The sequence below is a fragment of the Mya arenaria genome, chromosome 17, assembly GCF_026914265.1.
Source record: "Mya arenaria isolate MELC-2E11 chromosome 17, ASM2691426v1".
Taxonomy (NCBI): Eukaryota; Metazoa; Mollusca; class Bivalvia; order Myida; family Myidae; genus Mya; species Mya arenaria.
Window position 1 is genome coordinate 33,559,552 of NC_069138.1, and position 19,216 is coordinate 33,578,767.

Genomic DNA, 19,216 nt, shown 5'->3' on the forward strand with positions numbered 1-19,216 from the left:
AATAAGTAATTATCTATGAACTATTAGAACCGTTGCAACGGTTACGCAACAGTTACAGGGCTCGACCACGAGGCATAACCGGAAATATTGCAACCGTTGCAAATAGAAAACAACGGTTTGCTAAAAGAGAGATATAAAGCTAGAACTCCACATTAAAATATAAACAATAGTATTGCATAAGCAACGGTTATTTTGTTGTGCAACAGTTCGGCAACGGAATCGAAGCGTACAGTAACTGGGTCAATTTCAGCCAACCGTTACACCAGTTGTTATAGGAGACAAGAAAAGATTGATGAAAAGCTTCAAGTCGGCAAAATATTTTCTAAAAGGTTCCTCCTGCAGTTTTTTCAAACGAGGCACATTTTGGAAAGGTAGCGGGGTTCGCTTAATCTGGGCAGAAAAAATGTTTATTCACTGTTTCCACTGCCTGACAGAACTTCATTCCAGCCCGGAAACAAATATCTTACACTGTCAAACGACATAAACAGCTGCTGGGTAGATGCACCTTTACTTCCGTCCGGTTCGTTAAGTAAGGAGGTTAGGCATGCCATTTATTGTCAAACAAATGTGGCTTTCATAGAAAGAGTAAATTTCCTTTCGTTCATCCGGGGGAAAATGGATCCTGTGATATCTCGTGGCAATCATCCGAACTAGGTATATGCAATTTTGTGTTCAGTTTGTTAAGGGCTATTAAGAAGGTTATAAATACTCGTATCAATAAAAATTAATGGTAAAATGAACATAAAACTCTTTCCTCGTGTATCTGCTAATTGTATGCTCCAAAACGAACGGGAAAAGCATGCAAAACATGGAAAAGCTGATGAATTTACTGTTGATTCGCCAAAGAGATCGTTCGTGCAAAGCTGATTAGGACGAATTAAACTTCTGACTTTCAAGGCCCATTCGTGGTTAGCTTTACTTATTTGCACACTTTGGGACAAACTTTAAATAATACAGGTTGACGTTACATAGACAAATTAGACTATAATCGCTTTAACATGCTTTATATTCTCTTACTAATTAGACGTTTATAATTGTAGATGTGGGGATACAGTACTTCGACCCAACACTTCTCAGGATTCGATATCTTTATTTCTCAATGGTCGTATAGAAAAACCTATAAATATAATAACATTATCATGGGTAAAAGTTGAGAATTTTGAAAATCCCGGTCAGGTCCAGGGCGAAGCCTTGGCCAGGGGGCCGGAGGCCCCCGGAAGCTCCTTGAATATAGCCATTTTAGTGGATATGAAATGCCTTTTCCAGGCTTTAATTTTAAATAATGAGGAGTATTGAAATAAAGTTTTTCAGACAAATATGACTATGAACAGGTATACTGATATACATGTGACTCTACATACTGAAGAATATCCTGCATAAGCAAGCCAGTAATCATGATTTACTATATGTATGTAATTTTTCACATTTTGGATATTTTCTTTTAAAAATGTTTGAAAGGAATAATTTTAACAGCAATTGTGATTCTAGATTTTTTTAACATTATTTTTTTTAAACAATAACTTCATATTTTGAACAACACAAATTCATATTATCACAATTTTAACAGTTATATAGACTAAAATATATGCATTCAATGGAAGTGACTTATTAAAAGTGACAAACACAGGATCCATGACAGTCAGCAACCGCAGTGTTGTGTTGGTCAATGGCATAGCCAGCATCTTCTTCCCTGCCAAAACATACCCATTTCTAAGTTTGGTGTACAGGTTGTTCACCCAGTGATGACATATTTTATCAATTCTTGCTTTGTTCATAGCCACAAAAGCATAATCTCCAACCGCCATGTCCTTGTCAGATTTCTGCAGAGCCCTGTCAGTGATATCCAGTTTCACAAGCTGGCTAGGACGATGAGGTATATTCTCTGGCTTGAGAAACATTCCCATGAACTCCCTTGTTAGGGGTCGACCATCCTGCTGTGAAGAGTGTGGATCAGTGGACTCTCAGACTGGAAGATCTTGACATATCCACTGAAGGTTTCTAACAGACCTCTAAACAAATTGAGCTTTGTTTCTGTTTCAAACCTTCTGAGGAACAGGAAGTCAAGAATTCGATCCTTCCTATCTGAACTTGTGGCAGATTTCTATTAATTGTCCTGAGCCATATTCAGTAAAATGATGGAGGCCTGTGCTTCATCCGAGATTTACGATTAGAGAAAATCTGGCTGATGACAGACCTGAAACAAGTGAATAACCCCTTGTTAACCAAAATATAGTTATATGTTGTTTTTAAAAGAAGACTTTAACCATGACCGGTTTATTAAATATCTTATTAACATTTCTTTGCATGCTTCGTCTCACATAAAGATTAAACATTCAGGTTTAAATGTACAATCAGGCTAACTATCAAGCTACCTACCAATTTATATGTATTCACCGTTATTATTTCAAACTGCAACTGATTGTTTTTAACATTTTTTTGGAAATATTTAAAATCTTAAATTTTAAATGAATTTATAAAATTGATGAAAATTTACAATTTGTTTAAAATATCCTAAGGTCATATATAATTAATATTATATGAATTCAATATATAATATTGAAATGCATAAATACCAAAAGCCACAAATGAAAAGAAGCAACAGTTATGTAAAAGAGTAAGCTTAAAGATGATTATGACAGAAACAATAAACATTTGTAAGACACAATACAAAACATACAAGATAAAAGCAAGTGCCACGCCCTTCATGAAATTCAGTAAATACAATTAAGCAGGTTATCTCTAATTACAGCTTTTCGGATTAAATACAAATAAATACTACTATGAATGTAATAAAGAAATACACTCACCAGACTGTGAAACAGTACACTATTAAATATGAATATATAAACTATAAAGTTTTGTAACGATATAGAAATGACTTTGAAGGAGAAGCGGACCTCGCAGTCCGACTGCCAGAAAACAAGTCATAGCCAAAATGAAGGAAATTAGTAAGGGTGGTGAGATAAAAATAGGAGAGCCAATGAAATTGTTAGTTAAATATAAATATACCCGTTTGACCACTTTCATACATAACCTCATACACTCATTTACATAAACATGAGAATCACATGGACAAACAAGTGACAATAACAAACAGGACAGTTGGGGTGGAGTTGTTTTACTTCCAGCAGCCATAAGGAAATGTGTACACTGGTATTCGTCAGTTGTGGTCTTCACGGTGGATGAATACAGTTACTTAACTAGAGTAATTAAGTATAAAAACAGTTTGACATTTCACAGAATAATCATCCTCGGCGACCTAGCATGTTCTAAATATGTATGATACCGTGGCTAGCGAAACTCCGTAAAGTTTGACTATTTATATCATTTTCCGACCAATAAAAACAGCCGATAACAAAAAAGGAAAGAATCTCCTTTTTCAAGAGCTATCAGCAAATTTGACAAAATGGCAGCGGCCATTGAACGAATTTTGCAATTTCGTTTTTGCGTATTAAAATAGATCGTATCAATGTAGAACAGTGAGACCAGTATCAATCCATGGGAACACATCTCAATTAACTGCGTATTCATTTACTTGGATGTGTTTGCAACTTTTGTACCGTTAAATACAACAATATACCGTCTTAACGGATAAATAGAATAAGAAAGCGCAAGCGTTGTTGGAGAGGAATACTGCTTACTTTTCAGATGATATTTAATATTATATTATTTTTTGGTGTATAGTACGGTGTTCTTATGAAGATAATAAGACATTGATTTCATAAATTATCAACAAAGTGGCCTTCTATTTACAATCAATTAAAAACCTTTGCACATTAATATTACATCTATTATAAGTAAGGTTAACAAACTAGATATTTAAATATAAAATAACATTTGATGTCATTTAATTTCATTCATTAACTGACATTTATCAGTAACAAGTTGTGTCATTCAAACACTATACGTTCTGAATAACAATTCTGCTGTAGCCAGCCATAATACTCCAGTTACATACACGAAGCTGGTTTGGATCTGCAGGCGTTCATTTTCTTGATTTTCTAATGCATGTATTTGAAACATATATGCGTTTTGAGTGTATCAAACTATAAAGATACCGCTGCACTGACTAGTGATAGCTACGGCAAACAATCTACTTTAATCATTTTAAAGCACACTTATGCTTTATATGGTAATTGTGTTGCAATGGGGATGTTACAGTGGAGCCTTGAAAGCGGCATTGGCTGTGGGATAATCTTTAAAAACTGGATACTACAGACACTGCTACATATTGCGGTATTGTTCTTGACTTGGACATTGGACAAAACACTTGTACTTACTAGATCCATTTTTAAAAAAGTTTATTCTTGTGATGTGATTACACTATTAAAGACTCCAGGTATGTTCTATAACTAATACTTGTGTAAGTGCTCACACATATGCACGTTCAATAAAGTGCACATATTTAATATATACCAAACCATGTCCTTGTATGTTTCTTCATGTCCTTTGAATGTGATCACTTCACACGTTTATTTTCTTAGACCTACAATTTAAACATTTGATTATGTTTATATAGAAACTACAGACACACGCTCAGTAGCCAAAAGTAACCATAATTAATATTGTTAAAATATTCCAAAAACGATGAATAAATGTCAAAAACAATGATTCTTATGAAAGATATCGAGTTTTATTTGAAAGAAATGACCATAGTGAATCTTTAACAATTCACCATTCATTAAATATATATTTTTGCACTTTTTGCTATTAAATACACGGTTATAATCTTGTTATCAGTAATGAATATTGTCCATAAAATAAATTTTTAGCTCGACTATTCGAAGAATAGGTGGGCTATACTTCTCGCCCCGGCGTCTGGTTAAAGTTTTGGGGCAAGTTGGGATTTTCACTTAAAACTCCAATACCATTCTTTCAATTGACTTAATACTTTACACAGTTGTTCAGAGCCATCACATAATGAGGTTAAATAACTCCATATTATCTTTTATACAAATTGTGGCCCCTGATTGACTATTGAACTAAGGTTAAAGTTTTAGAGCAGGTTGGGATATTTATTAATTTAATTACTTCTATACCCTTCATTCAATTGACTTAATACTTCACACAATTGTTCAGGACCATTACCCAATAAGGTTACATAACTCCATATCCTTAATACAAGTTATGGCCCCTGACTGACTTAGGTTAAAGTTTTAAGCAAGTAAAAGTTAAGGGCAAGTTGGGATTTCAAAAAAAACAACTTCTATACCGTTCATTCAATGCACTTAATAAAATTCAAAATTATTTACGACCATCTTACAACAAGAAACATAACTGCATTTTAACCCTAAATACAAATTATGGCCCTTGATTTGTTTTGTTTTTTTCTCTCTTTTTTCTTTTCTTTTTTTTCTTTTGAAATGCATATTTGTATATTCTCAACCACATTTTCATAATGGGAAATCAACTTGCGTCATTGTTCGGGCGGGCTGGTGGGAGGGCAGCATCAAAGTCACCTTATGTATAGAATAATTTTAGTTAGGTTTGACATAAAGAGACCAAACTTTGTAATATTACATTGTTATTGTATTCACTTCTAAGTCAAAGCGGCGTAGTCGAGCGCCCGGTCTTACGACGGCCATTGTTTAGTAAGTAGTTAAAGGGTTATCAGAAAAAAATAATATTGGTAACATAAAAAAAAAGATTTTTATATGAGTGTCACTTTAAATATAAACCCGTTAAAAGGCAAAGGGAAAACGCCAAAGTCAAAGAACACACAATAAATCACAAACCAGAAACGTGGAACAAAAACACAGTTGATATATATTATATAAAACAAAGGTGTAATTATCAAGGATTGTTAGGTATCTCTGTATATACCTGTGTATATTGTGGTTTTTAATGAATGTTCGTGTCAATCTGTTATATACTGACCTTTCAATTGCACTTCTGTTACACATTGATAAAATTTATTTGCAGATACTACTAATTGCATTCCATTTACAAAATTTTCCAATAACCCTTTTCCATTGTTTTTACAATTCTAAAATAATCATTCCATTTCGTTATCATACAATTGCTAGATGTAAAGACCTAGTACAATCGCAACAAATATACTTTTTCTAAAACTCTTCCTATAATTTTTTTTTCTATTTAAACCTCTATAAGAATTTTTGTATCTAAATGTTCATTTCCAAAAAATACCAACATGTTATTGCATTACTGTTTAACCTATGAAATCAGACATTTGTCTCGATTTTATTTCTCATAAGCAATCTGCAAAGTTATTGTGTATCAAGTTGCCAGCGCAAACTTCCAACATATCTGGTTCTTACTTGCATAAATGACATACATAGTAAGCAGCAGCATTTGCATCATTAATTATTTGACTTTTGAATTCGTCATCCTTACTGGGTATATGTTTGCACAGTGTTGTTTATGTAATTTACCATCAAACCATGTGTGATATTAGTAACCTCTGTAGGAACATCATTTATCAAAAAAACATGTAGTAATGAGTAGAACCACGACACGACTTTGAAAAACAACCCTTACGAAGTGGTCGCACTCAATAGATATGCAAAAAGCTACAGGAACATGCTCAGTAGCAAAAAGTTTAAACATAAACCCGGTTTAGTGGCAATGGGCAACGTCAAAGACATAGAACACAAATTCACAAACAAGAAACATAGAAAAACACTTAATGGATGTCAGTGGGTCAGACCTTATACTTGAAAAAACAAACATTTGTTTTTGCTTCATCAAATGAAAATTTCTTGAGGCACATGCCATGTTCATACCAGTGCCAATCATCTGCTGATAAAGTCATGAATAGAGTTGGCATACCTAGACCACGTAACATAGCTGTCAGACCATATTACGAGGGTAAGCAACAGTGGCTTGTATATTTTTCACGATCATGTAAGAATTCAACATGTCTGAGTTTGAATGGGAAGGAACATCTTAAGCTGTTGTAGCAGAAAGTCCATTGTGGTCAACTGTTGGCTTTTTCATGTTTCAAGAAAAGTTCATCATATGAAACAGCAGCATGCAACAGCTAAGTGATAATCTTCCGCAAACTTCCATAGCGATGTTTGAATTACATGCTAAGTGATGATCTTTGTGGTCGTGAACATGTTAACCTATGTTTGCCGTCATGATAAAAAAACGTCACGAGTTTTGTGGTCTTGGTACCTCCTCCGAAATCCTTTTCTGCGAATGGGGCATAAGTTATGGATCACACCTGATTCTGTCTCATGTGTCTGTGGATTGTTGCGTTTTAAATCCTCCTCATGAATCGTTATCTTTGAAGGGGGCCTGATAAGTAACGGACCAAACGTGATTCTGCCTCTTAGTTCTGTTCTTCTTGGTTCCTTCTCAGATATTCTTTTCTTCGACGAAGGCACGTATTAAACCACATCTGATTATCTATCGTCTTTGTTCCTCCTCAGATATTTTTTGAAGGTTGCATAATACGTCATGGACCACACCTGGTTCTGCCTCATGTGTCTGAGGTCTTTGTTTCCTCCTCAGAATGATCCTTTCTTTTGACTGTCAAGTAGAATCGACTGTATTGAATATTGTACCAACAAGGTTCGAACTCACTATTGATGAGGCGAAATAAACACATTTATCATTGTAATTTTAGTGGTCTGTAAAGATTTAGCTTCCTTACCACACTGATAATTATTTTCCTTTAAAGTTTCAGTCAAAACTGCAGGGTAGAAAACAAGATCCATTTATATACTAAACAAAGCACCGTTAAAAACGGTGCAAATATGCATGAGTGAAAACGTTAGATATTATTCAGGAATAGCACCGTTCAAAAGAGCGGGAAAATTAAAACGGTGCAAAAGAACGTTACAACTATACTCTCCCATGCTAAAGACAAGGCTATTGGAGAAGCAATATCATTTATCATACATATACAACGAATAAATCGCGATATTCGCGACCTTTCAAGTGATTTCAGAATGTTTTTCAAATTATTTTTAACTGTTGTTGATTTAGAGTTATTCATATTAATATATTCTGCAAATATGCCAACTTGTCTTCATACCCTGCCATACTCTTAGTTTTATTTTGCTTGTCCCTAAATAAATATATAATACCAAAATATGATTATCATAATGCCCCCTGAGTGTCAGAAATCATTTGCGGTCATGCTCATGCCACACCCCGTATCCATGTCCACTTTAAGGACATTGGTTCAGGCAGGGTCAAGTGTCAACTCGGACACTATTTTCGCGTCCAACGCCATAATGACATTTTGGAGCTCATGATGCCCAACTTAATAAGGGCCATCCACTGGTAACACAAACACCTATATCAAGTTTGAGAAACATATTTAAATACATTGTCTAGTTACCACTCGGACAAGCTTTTGGCATTCAAGGTCAGTGTTAAAATCATTAAATCAGACCCCCAAAACACGATTTATACCCCCTCTTCTTAGAAATGGGCATAATGGATGGACGAGTGCCAATAAGTGCTATTCCAAGTTCCAAAATGACTTAAATCTTGCATATCACATACATTGGGTCATCACTTTGTGTTTCATATATATTGTGCCTCCTTCGCAGAAGAGGGGGTATATTGTTTCGCACATGTCGGTCGGTTGATCGGTCGGTCGGCCCGTCTATAGGCCAAAGCTTGTTCGAGTGATAACGTAACAATTTCTGGATCTATAATAATCAAACTTGACATGGAGGTTGGGCATGACCAGTAAATGACCCATATTGATTTTTTAGTAACCTATGAATATCTGTTCATGAGTTTTTAACCATGAATGTGTTTTTCAGGCTGTTGGCATACTCGGGCAAATAATGATTTTCTTGAGAATTCAAATTATGGTTTGCACTCGACTTTGTATAAAGGTGGGTTCCCACTGCCGATCAGATCAACTCGATCATCCCGATCACCCAAATTCCCCGATCAGGCCCGACCATGCTCGACTAAAGGCGAATACACGACTTCTTCTCGACCTCTTGTCGATCACACACGATTTCCACACGATTATTCACGACTCCTTCACGACGTCAACCCGACCACCTTTCCGATTTCCGCTCGATCATCCCGACCTTTACACGATCCCTACACGATCTCAACTCGACCTACTGGATCTCTGCTCGATCGGTGTCAGATCTTTCCCCGACCCGATCGTCATAGTCGTACTCGAGTCGTAGAAGGTCGTGAACAGTCGTGTACCAAAACTTTTAGAATAAAAACTTCAAACAGTGTTGATCATTATCACTTCATCCTGAAACTTCATGGTATATGTTGTGTCCAGCATAGTATACATATTTATGGAGATTGAGCAGTTGCAGATGTGGGCCAGATGGTTAGAGCTCCAGAGAGACAGGGCCATTGCAGTGCTAGAGTTGGAACAAGAGGAAGAGGCTGAGGGTCGTAGGCATAGACGTAGGCGACAAATGCGCAGGAAAATATGGATGAAGCAGTGGCTTGCACGACGACCCCTGTATGGGCATTATGAGCAACTGCTACAGGAGCTAAACAGGGAAGACCCAAAAGGATACAAAAATTTCCTAAGGGTAGACGCTGATATGTTTGGGGAGCTTGTTGATCGCATATCACCCAGAATTCAGAAAAAGAACACCAACTTCAGGTAAATCATGGGTTTGATCCCCATCATTTTCACGTATTTCTGAAATAATTAGTCATCTAGTTACTTTTCCAACCAATTGACATCAACAGCTCTGTGCAATTGTCACTAATATTTAAGAAATTTTAATACGTTGTATAATAGCAGGCTAGTTATTACTTATCATTGTTCAATCTCTATTTCAGGGAAGCCCTGGAGCCTGGATTGAAGTTGGCGGTCACTCTTCGTCATCTCGCAACTGGAGCCTCGTATTCAGACTTGATGTACTCATTCCGAGTGGGAAGTAACACAATAAGTAAATTCGTCCCTGAAGTTTTGGATGCTATAATACAGGAGTACTCTGAAGAGGTTTTGCCAGACGTCGTCACTGCTGAACAATGGCAGCAGATTGCAGATGACTTCCGAACCAAGTGGAATTTTCCTCATGTCTGCGGGGCTCTTGATGGTAAGCACGTGAGGATAAAGAACCCGAAGAACTCTGGATCTCTGTTCTATAACTATAAAGGCTTCTTTTCCATAATACTACTCGCACTCGTAGACGCAAACTACAAATTCATCTGGGTAAGCGTTGGTGCTAATGGCAGTGCATCCGATGCCCAGCTATTCAATAACACTGAACTCAGAACCATGCTAGAAGAAAACAACCTTGGTTTGCCTGACCCTGATCCACTGCCTGGCGATGACATGAACACCCCATACTTCCTCATTGGAGATGACGCCTTCCCGTTGAGAACTTGGATGATGAAGCCATACTCCAGACGCAACTTGACCAACGAGGAGCGCATATTCAATTACAGGTTAGACAATCTTTTGAATTACTATTGGCAAAATAGCTATGCATTTAATCAGAAATTTGTTCTTATAAACCATCACCATCCTTTCATTTTAGGTTGTCCAGGGCTAGACGAGTGGTAGAAAACGCCTTCGGTCTTCTCGCTATGCGGTTTCAGTGCCTACTTGGCTGCTTGAACCAGATGCCCGAAACCGTTGACTTGATTATTCTTGCATGTGTCACACTGCATAACCTTATCAGCATACGGTACCCTGCCATTGCAAGACTGGCCGTCGACCAAGAGGACGAGCATAACCAATTAGTACCTGGTGAATGGCGCCAAGGAAGACAGTTGGCTGATGGTGATCGGACCCATGGAAGAAATGTGGTGACATCCGCTGGGGTCAGTCAGAGGAACTACATTAAACACTACTTCAACTCCCGAGCTGGTTCAGTTGAGTGGCAACAGAATATGATTTAGTGTGTTAGTTACTTTGGAAAGATATTTTGATGAAGTGTATAACCTATATGATGCGAGTATGCACAAGTTATGTAGTTATTAAAGTGATTTCCGATATGTTTAAGTATATTATAGTAAGTCATCTTCTATTTGGATATGATAGTTTCCATGATATGTTTGTTAATGGAGGAAATAAGCTTCAAGTATACATGTATATACAATAGAGTTGATTGTTTGTTTCTTGATTTTATGCCCTTTTTCGAAGTATTTCAATCATATCACGGTGGTGAGTTAACTTAGAACATGACCTAAGTCGGCAACAAGAAATAGCCACATACCAGTAATTTACAACTTTCATTTATAGTTCACCCTAGTTTCTGAGCCAATCACCGTCCAGAGATTTTTCAAATTTCTGCTCGAATATGTTCCATATAAGAACACTTCTGCACAAATAAGTTCGTATTATAACTAGGTCAGCAGACATGGCGCGCGCCAAATAGCAAGCCCAGCCTACTGTCTGGAACGACAGAAGTGTCGATTCAAAATGACGTCACTTCTGCTTTATCAAGCGGTAGTTACGTCATTTTGAATCGATAACGACTTATCCAAGTTACCGTTCAACCAATTGGCGCGCTGTATACGGATGGCGTGATTTTCCCCCGATCACATGACTTTAATTGAAGGCACAGGAATGATAGTGGGCGGGGTTAACTATAAGTCGGTCATAGTTCATATAATGGAAAAATAAACAAACTTAATACGGCGCTTCGCTTCGCTCGCTTGTATTAAATTTGGTTATTTTTCCATTATATGAACTATAACCTACACGTATAGGACAAGTTGCGGTAGCAGACATCTCTTCATAAGGTCGAACGTTTTAACTACCAGAACACAACGCTCACTTTTAATTGATTGATTAATTGTTTAGGGGCTGAAGAAAAATATTAAATTTTAGAATACATGTATTCTTAAGTAATTGCTACCAGCATGACCAGCCTTGTTTTGTTATAACAATACACATTTAAGTTCAACTTTTAATACTGACAGAAACCTACATAATAACAGGGTTATTTTGCCTTATGCCAAAAGTAAGCTAATTAAGTTTCTAAGTAAGATAAATTGCTATCCAAACAAATTTTACGAACAGTTTACATTGATTTACTTAAGAAGACTCAACAGTCAACAGTAATATTTATCAAGAATGAGGCTATTTAACCTTTATTCAAAGTAAAAACCAAAACGTCGAAAAACTAAATTCACAATGCACATAAACTTGAGTAAAATCACATCATCAAATCACTTGGCTGGTTCAACCATTTTCCAGTTACTTTGTTCAGTCCTTGGGTGCGTCATGCATCTCCTGGGTTAGGATGGGGGAACTATTTGGTGTCGAGACCATATCCATAGCCTGGCGGATGATAGATGCAGTCGTGGTTGGGGTTTCTATGGCGGGTGTAATGGACCTGTAAGCACATGTAGGCTGTTGCAAGATTGGCTGCACATTTGGTGGTTGCAGGTGAGTAAAACTTTTCAGCAGTGGTGTAAGATGGGCTGGTGGTGCAGATGCAGCTATATTGGTAGCTAGCTGAAAATCCTGCTGCATGTGATCCTGTTGCTGAAACTGATTCTGCTGCCATGCTGAGCCGAACGCCGCTGATATGGGAGCCTGTCTTCTGTATATAGATGATGTAGGAGCGGGAGGGACAGGCATGGCAAAAACTGGATCTGCTATCTGTTGACCTACATGCCCTGCTGCCTCTTGGGTGGCTAGTCGTCTCTTCTCCTCTTGGCTTTCCTCCGCAAGGTCCAGAGCCAGCCTTGTTGCACGTGTGACAAACACATTCATTCTCTGCTGGTCCATTTGGCGCATCAAATACACCAAAAACTGGCCAGTGTGTGCTGCTGGATCTTGCGCAACTGTGATGGCACCACGCACGGACTCCAACTCGGACGTCAATGAGGACAGTACACGCGCTGCTTTGGGACGGCAACCAGATACTGCTGATGTAGAGGGTGCTGACGAATCGGAGGCGGCGTCATCATCCTCTGTCTCCTCCAAGACAAGTTCCTTTCTCTTCTCCGCAAACTGCAAATATAGAAAGTACACAGAATAAATACAGACTTTTAAGAAGGTGCCCCGATGGCAGAGAGGTTAACGCCTTGGACTGCGAATCCTGTGTCATGTGTTGGCTTGAGTTTGAATCCCGGCTCTGAAATGAACTTTTCAGAAATGTTGTATGGTATTTCTCTTGCACAAGACTTAAAACATAGGTCCACATATGGCCTTGTATAATAGAGATATGGCCTTAGCTGTCGTTAAATCCGAGTCAAACTTAGGCAAAAAAACTGAACTCCCTTTTATACCATTAAAATTTAGAAATAATTTAATGCTTGATTACGTATATTTCTTTTAAGTGTATACACATGATTTATACAGGATTTTTATTACTACATGTACTTACTTTGGATCCCCTCTGAGTTCGCAGCTGTACCAGATAAGGGCGCAGGAATTCAAAGTTGTCCAAAATCCACTGTTGCCTTGCTGTGCGCTCTCCAGCACCAGATCCAGATTTGTTGGTAAGCTTAATTAGTTTCGAATACTGTGTTCTCATATTCGTGTACCAGATTGACGACAGGTCTCCAGGTTTGAGGCCCAACTCTGCCTCTTTCGCGGCCCATGTACTGTTCTTCTTCTCCTTATACTTGAATCCTGCGGATGATTTGTCGAAGAGGAACGAGTTCTCTCTTAACCACGCTACAAGGTCATCTTCTTCATCTTGCGTGAGTGTACGATGTAGTGTCTTCCGGGGCCTGATATCAGTCTGTAAACATTAAAAGTATACTTATGAATAACAAGGAAACTTCCAATTATGTTTGTTATTTTGCGCCTAAAATATTGCCGAAAAAAACATATACATGTAGAGTACTAATTGTAAAAATACATGACAAACATAGCAGTGTGTTATGATAAAATAAACAAATTATGCATTATATCCTTATAAACACTTGACACACAAAATATAAGTCTAATGACAGTTGTTTGTTCGTATTCGAAGGGAAAGCAAAATCAAAAGCTTAGTACCTCTATCTCAGGAGAAGTCGGACGTTCTTCTACTTGCTCTTTTCTGGTTTGCTCGGCAGAAGAGTCAGTAGGGGGTATAGGCGACTCATTACTCTCTTCCTGGGTGGGTTCCACGATTTCAGGCTGAGGCGCAGCAACTGCACATTTACTCGCAATTGTACTGCCTATCGGCCTTTTGCCTTTTCTCGGCATCTTTAGTTTGTAGTAGAAATGGCTTGGCTGAAGATGTTTTAACAGATATTGGTTTGCTAAAGATGTTATATCTTCAGCGTCCAAACAACTTATGAGACACTGGTCAGCACGCTTTTCTTGCTTTAGTCACGTGAGCTCGTGTATGGTCGAACAGTGATCGGGGTTTGATCGTGTGCGGTCGTGTGTGGTCGTGGAGTAGTCGGGTAGCAGTCTTGATAATCTGGACAAGAGATCGAACAGAGATCTACTTAATCGGGATGCGATCGTATATTACTCGAGTAGAAGTCGAGAAGATCGGTTACAGATCGGGTAAAAGATGTCAATCCGACCAAACAAGATCGCTACACGATTGTTTCTCGATTAACTCGATCTTCAACTCGATCAATACACGATCGCTTCCCGAGCTCTTCTCGACCGCTTGGCTACACGATCGCTACACGAATTTTTTTGACATGTCAAAAAAATTCGGGTAGAAAGCCCGAGCGATGCCGACCAAGGTAGACCTCCCCGACCACTCCCGATCAATCATGCCGACCTACCCAGACAAGTACCCGATCGCTTGATCGGGCTTGATCGAGTTGATCTGATCGGCAGTGGGAGCCCAGCTTTAACATTGAAGAGTTGTTCGACTTTCATAAACTGAAACAGTGAGTTCCACATTTGTATATGTTGGATAAAATCATGAAATTTATTTGCACTAAGTTTAATTTATTTTCAATATTTCCTCGGGTTTTTATCATTATTTTAATAGTGCAACGTGCAAATATAGTTAATGATAATTAAAATACATTGTCATTTTCTAATTGTGATGGAAGAGTTTTAAGAGTGAATGATTTTCAAAGTCACATTTAATTATCTCACAGTGAGTGCATATATTAAGCACACATATATCGTTCGTATATACTTGAGTTATTCGGACTCCACGGACTTGAACCAGCCCAATTGCGTTCATACCTCAATAATAACATCAATCCTGCAATAAAGTATGCCCTCATATTTATCTGGACCAAACCATTGGTAAAGCAGCTAAACCATTAAACTGAGGTCTTTATAAAGCAGTTATATAGCACGTCTTGCTTTACCAACAAGATATTTTCGCGTGCACCAGTAGCGTTAACACTTCATGTGTAAACAGGTCAAATAGTGCACTGACACTACACTTTCCCCCTGTTTCTTTTGTTGGCGCGGCACCGGGGTTGGCTAAAGACTGATCAAGTCGGCACGAACTAACAAGATTGCTGCTATGACTGGTCTAACCAGGGAGTTTAACGACAACAACAATATCTACACCAAAAAATATTTACATCCAGCACTTCTGGTCGAGGCTACTTGAAGTAACCAACTGCAACTGGTTGTTAACAGATTCAATTTTTGTACACCCATCTTTATTACCTTCCCTATCCACCCAGACGAAAAGGAAGGCAGCTAGTCCTGTACTTCAGGATACTGCATACAGCCTCATACCATTGGCATTGGCTGTCTTTAACACATTTTGCCACGGAACCTGTCGAGCAGTTATTTAGCCCGCCCTGCTTCGCCAACAGCTGATCTCGAACTCCAAGAAATCTGCGCGCGCCAGTGTCGTCAACACTTCATGTTTAAACAGGTCAAAGATTGCACTCGCACTACAGCAATTCATTCCCTAATTATTTCATATTTAATTATTATTTTATTTTCATATCAAAAATTCAGAACAAAACACACCAATAAGGAAGATAACGGTTCTTGGTGTCAGTAGTAATCGGACCCCTGTCGGAACATTCAATAAAGATATTAGTCCAACACCTTAATGCTCAGGAAACAATAAGTTGCATAACAATTACTGGATTTACCATATTTCAGCATGTATCAACATTTGTTGTAAGGTTCCAGCTGTCAGTACGTTAGCTTTAATTCTCTTAATGTTTTACCACCCTTTACCATAATAAAAAAGTGCAAGCGCATTTTACAAGAAAAGGACATTGTTCCTTTAAGGTCAGCATTTGTCACCTTTACATTTCCTGAATACTTCGCTTAAGTCGCTTTAAATGTTGTCATCTTGCAGTAAATCAACACATGTTTGGTCCGTGTATACACCGTCTTTTCGTTTTTCACAATTGAAAGTAAAAAACAAAAAAGAACCATACAAATCCCTTTTCGTTTTTCTAATGATTGTAGAAAAAAACAATGATAGTTTTTTTTTCCTTTTCCGTTTTTTTTTTAAATATTACCACGGAATACAAAACAAGGAAACTATTTATTAATACTGTTTTTAGGTTATACAAAGTTTTCTTCTTATGACCGAATAGAAAGCCAAAATTCATAGGGTTTTTTCTTATCCATGATTTCAATTTTACTCAAGGAAATCAAGACAAGAAATTGATTCATTAATACCGTTTTTCGAGTTTTGTTTTACAAAGCGCTAAACGAAAAACGAGTGGCGCTGCGATTTCCTGTATTCTCATGTACTTGATGACGTCGCCATATATGTTAACATCTACTAAACTACATAAGGGACGATATTTCCAGATCCCTTTCTGCCACTCGTTTTTCGTTTTGCGCTTTGTAATATTTATGCAAAAAGCTACAGAAACAAGCTCAGTAGGAAAAAGTGGCACTGGGCAAACGCCATAGACATAGAACACAAAATCACAGACAAGATACATAACAGCACAAAACTCCACAAACAGCACAGTGCATACATACTATATGTATAAAAAAAATAGGTAGGTTTATCAAGAATTGTTAGGTGCCGCCTTGGAACGGTCAGTAAAATGTAAATTTACAGGGGGGTAAAACCAGTTTAAAAAACAAAAATCGAAAAACGGTATTCAGAGGCGGTAATCACGTGGTACATTGTTTTGATACCAAGCACTATGAAATGGCTGCGCCCAGTGAGACGGTATGTATTTTTGTTTATTTTCTATCCATAATTAAAATATTTAATTTCCTAAAATCGACCAGGTTCCAGCGCCCAATTCTCCCTGTAATATGGTACCTTCATTTTGGGCACAACCATTGAAATATGATTTAATAACTAGTTTAAGAATATTTGTATCCTGTATTTGCAAATTGTAACATTTAAAATATTTCTTTATATTTAAGTTAATATTTTATATGAATAAACATAAATGTAACGACTTCGAAATATGGCAATCTGAAACGGATAGTTTAGCTGTGGCGTTTTGAGCGGCTTTGACTAAAAAACATAAGCTCACAGCATCTGTATGGTGCTGAGCCTGTATGTTTTCTTTAATGTATACTTAATGCGCCTTTGGTCTTGTATGATTTCCCGAAATGTCGGCATAACATATTCTGCAACAATATAAACATTATATAGTGCTTGGTTCGAATAATATTCCGTAAGTGCTTGTTTCGAAAAACGGTTGTAGCGTTATTACCGCAAAATGCGTACGTTGCTATGGTAACATAACTTTGGGCATATCGATAGGGCTACATGCAATGTTCATAAATAGCTCTGTAAACGAAATTGCGTATACAAATGACGAAATTTAGAAGAAAAAAACGGACAGTTCATGCTTAGTTCAAAGATTTCCGCAGCACATTTCGCCTCGATTGAAAACTTTTGACACGCATTCCAAGTAAACTACAGAACTGTCTGACAAAATGGAGGTACCATATTACAGGGAAAATTGGGCGCAGGAACATGGTTGATGTAAGGAAATGTTCCTGTTTAATTATGGAGAGAAAATAAACAAAAATACATACCGTCTCACTGGGCGCAGCATTTTGTTAGTGCTTGGTATCAGAACAATGTACCACGTGATTACCGCCTCTGGTATTAATGAATCAATTTCTTGTCTTGATTTCCGTGAGTAAAATTGAAATAATAGAAAAAAACTATGAATTTTGGTTTTCTATTCAGTCATAAGAAAAACGAAAAATGATTTGAATGGTCCTTTTTCGTTTTTTTTTACTTTCAATCATAAAAAAACGAAAAAACGGTCTTTCACGAACCATGTTTTTTTTTTTGTATTTTTAGATAATTAACTATAAGGCTTGTCCAGTATATATAGTGAAAAAACAGCGCACCAGGACATCTGCATTCTGTGACTTAACATCATATGGAATATCCAGTGAACTCTCCCATCGACACTAGTGCATGTAATCCTGAAAGCTGGACCCCGGTTAAGCAGTCTCCAAAAGCCAGCTGGACACATAACTTGGGGCTTCGCTGTATTCTTCATCAAATGAGACACCTGGTGTCTCCAGTACCCTAAGTAGTTTGGGAAATGCTTTGAAAGACTTTCATGGAAGGGAAGTGGTCACATTCAATCAACTTCTGATGAAAAACAGTGCTGACACGCAAAGCTTCCTTCCAACAATATTCAGCATACTTGTCAACGGAGAAAAAATGAATTGAGCAAAAAGATTCAAAATCTACAGAATGAATTGGTGTTGAAGGAGCAATTACCAGATTAAACAGTACAAGCATTCACACAGAGTGATGATGAAGACGGCCCTGCATATATAAAATGAAGGAATAGCATCCACCAGAAGCTGTTGTTGCGGAAAGGGGTAAATTTGGGGGAAACGAGAGAAATGTTTTAAATATTAACATCAATATTCAGCACACTTGTCATCGGAGAAAAATGAATTGAGCAATACAGTTCAAAATCTACAGAATGAATTGGTGTTGAAGGAGCAATTACCTTATTAAACGGTACAAGCATTCACACAGAGTGATGATAAAGAAGGCCCTGCATATAAAAATTGAAGGAATATCATCAATCAGAAGCTGTTGTTGGGGAAAGGGAAGACTTTGGGGAAAAAGAGGGAAATGTTTGAAAATATTTACATTTTCTTTTACCAAGCATAGAACAGTATTAAAACTATTACTATTTGCATTTCATGTTGGATTTCTGTTTTATAATTTATTAACCTGGGCTTGAAATCATTAACATTTTCATTTAGTTTATAGTAGAGTGTGAAATCTGTCTTAATTATGTGCCTTTCTTTTGAGTTTTGCTTTATTGCTTTTACTTGACATTATTTAAGGAATATAAGATGTTGAAGTGTTTTTTATGTAATTTCTGTAAAAATACATTTTCCAATTATTCATGGCTTCAGTGTATACGCATGATATCGTCGAAAGTATTTTTAAATTGGAACAGTTGTCCCCTTTTACAGTAAATACTGACTGTT

The 19,216-nt window shown here is 37.3% G+C and overlaps 2 protein-coding genes across 2 annotated transcripts; one reads left to right on the forward strand and one right to left on the reverse strand.

The window, feature by feature from the left end:
- Positions 1-8,829: 8,829 nt before the first annotated feature.
- On the forward strand, positions 8,830-11,174 carry LOC128222945 (putative nuclease HARBI1). The gene is made up of 3 exons (XM_052932136.1): positions 8,830-9,568; positions 9,751-10,362; positions 10,455-11,174. The coding sequence occupies exons 1-3, from the start codon at positions 9,213-9,215 to the stop codon at positions 10,816-10,818; spliced, it is 1,332 nt and encodes a 443-aa protein (XP_052788096.1). The 5' UTR covers positions 8,830-9,212; the 3' UTR covers positions 10,819-11,174.
- A 461-nt stretch (positions 11,175-11,635) lies between these two features.
- On the reverse strand, positions 11,636-14,670 carry LOC128222946 (uncharacterized). The gene is made up of 3 exons (XM_052932137.1): positions 13,880-14,670; positions 13,260-13,619; positions 11,636-12,883 (listed from the first exon to the last, which is right to left on the reverse strand). Exons 1-3 carry the CDS (start codon positions 14,069-14,071, stop codon positions 12,131-12,133), a joined length of 1,305 nt encoding a protein of 434 aa, XP_052788097.1. The 5' UTR covers positions 14,072-14,670; the 3' UTR covers positions 11,636-12,130.
- Between the last annotated feature and the right edge of the window lie 4,546 nt (positions 14,671-19,216).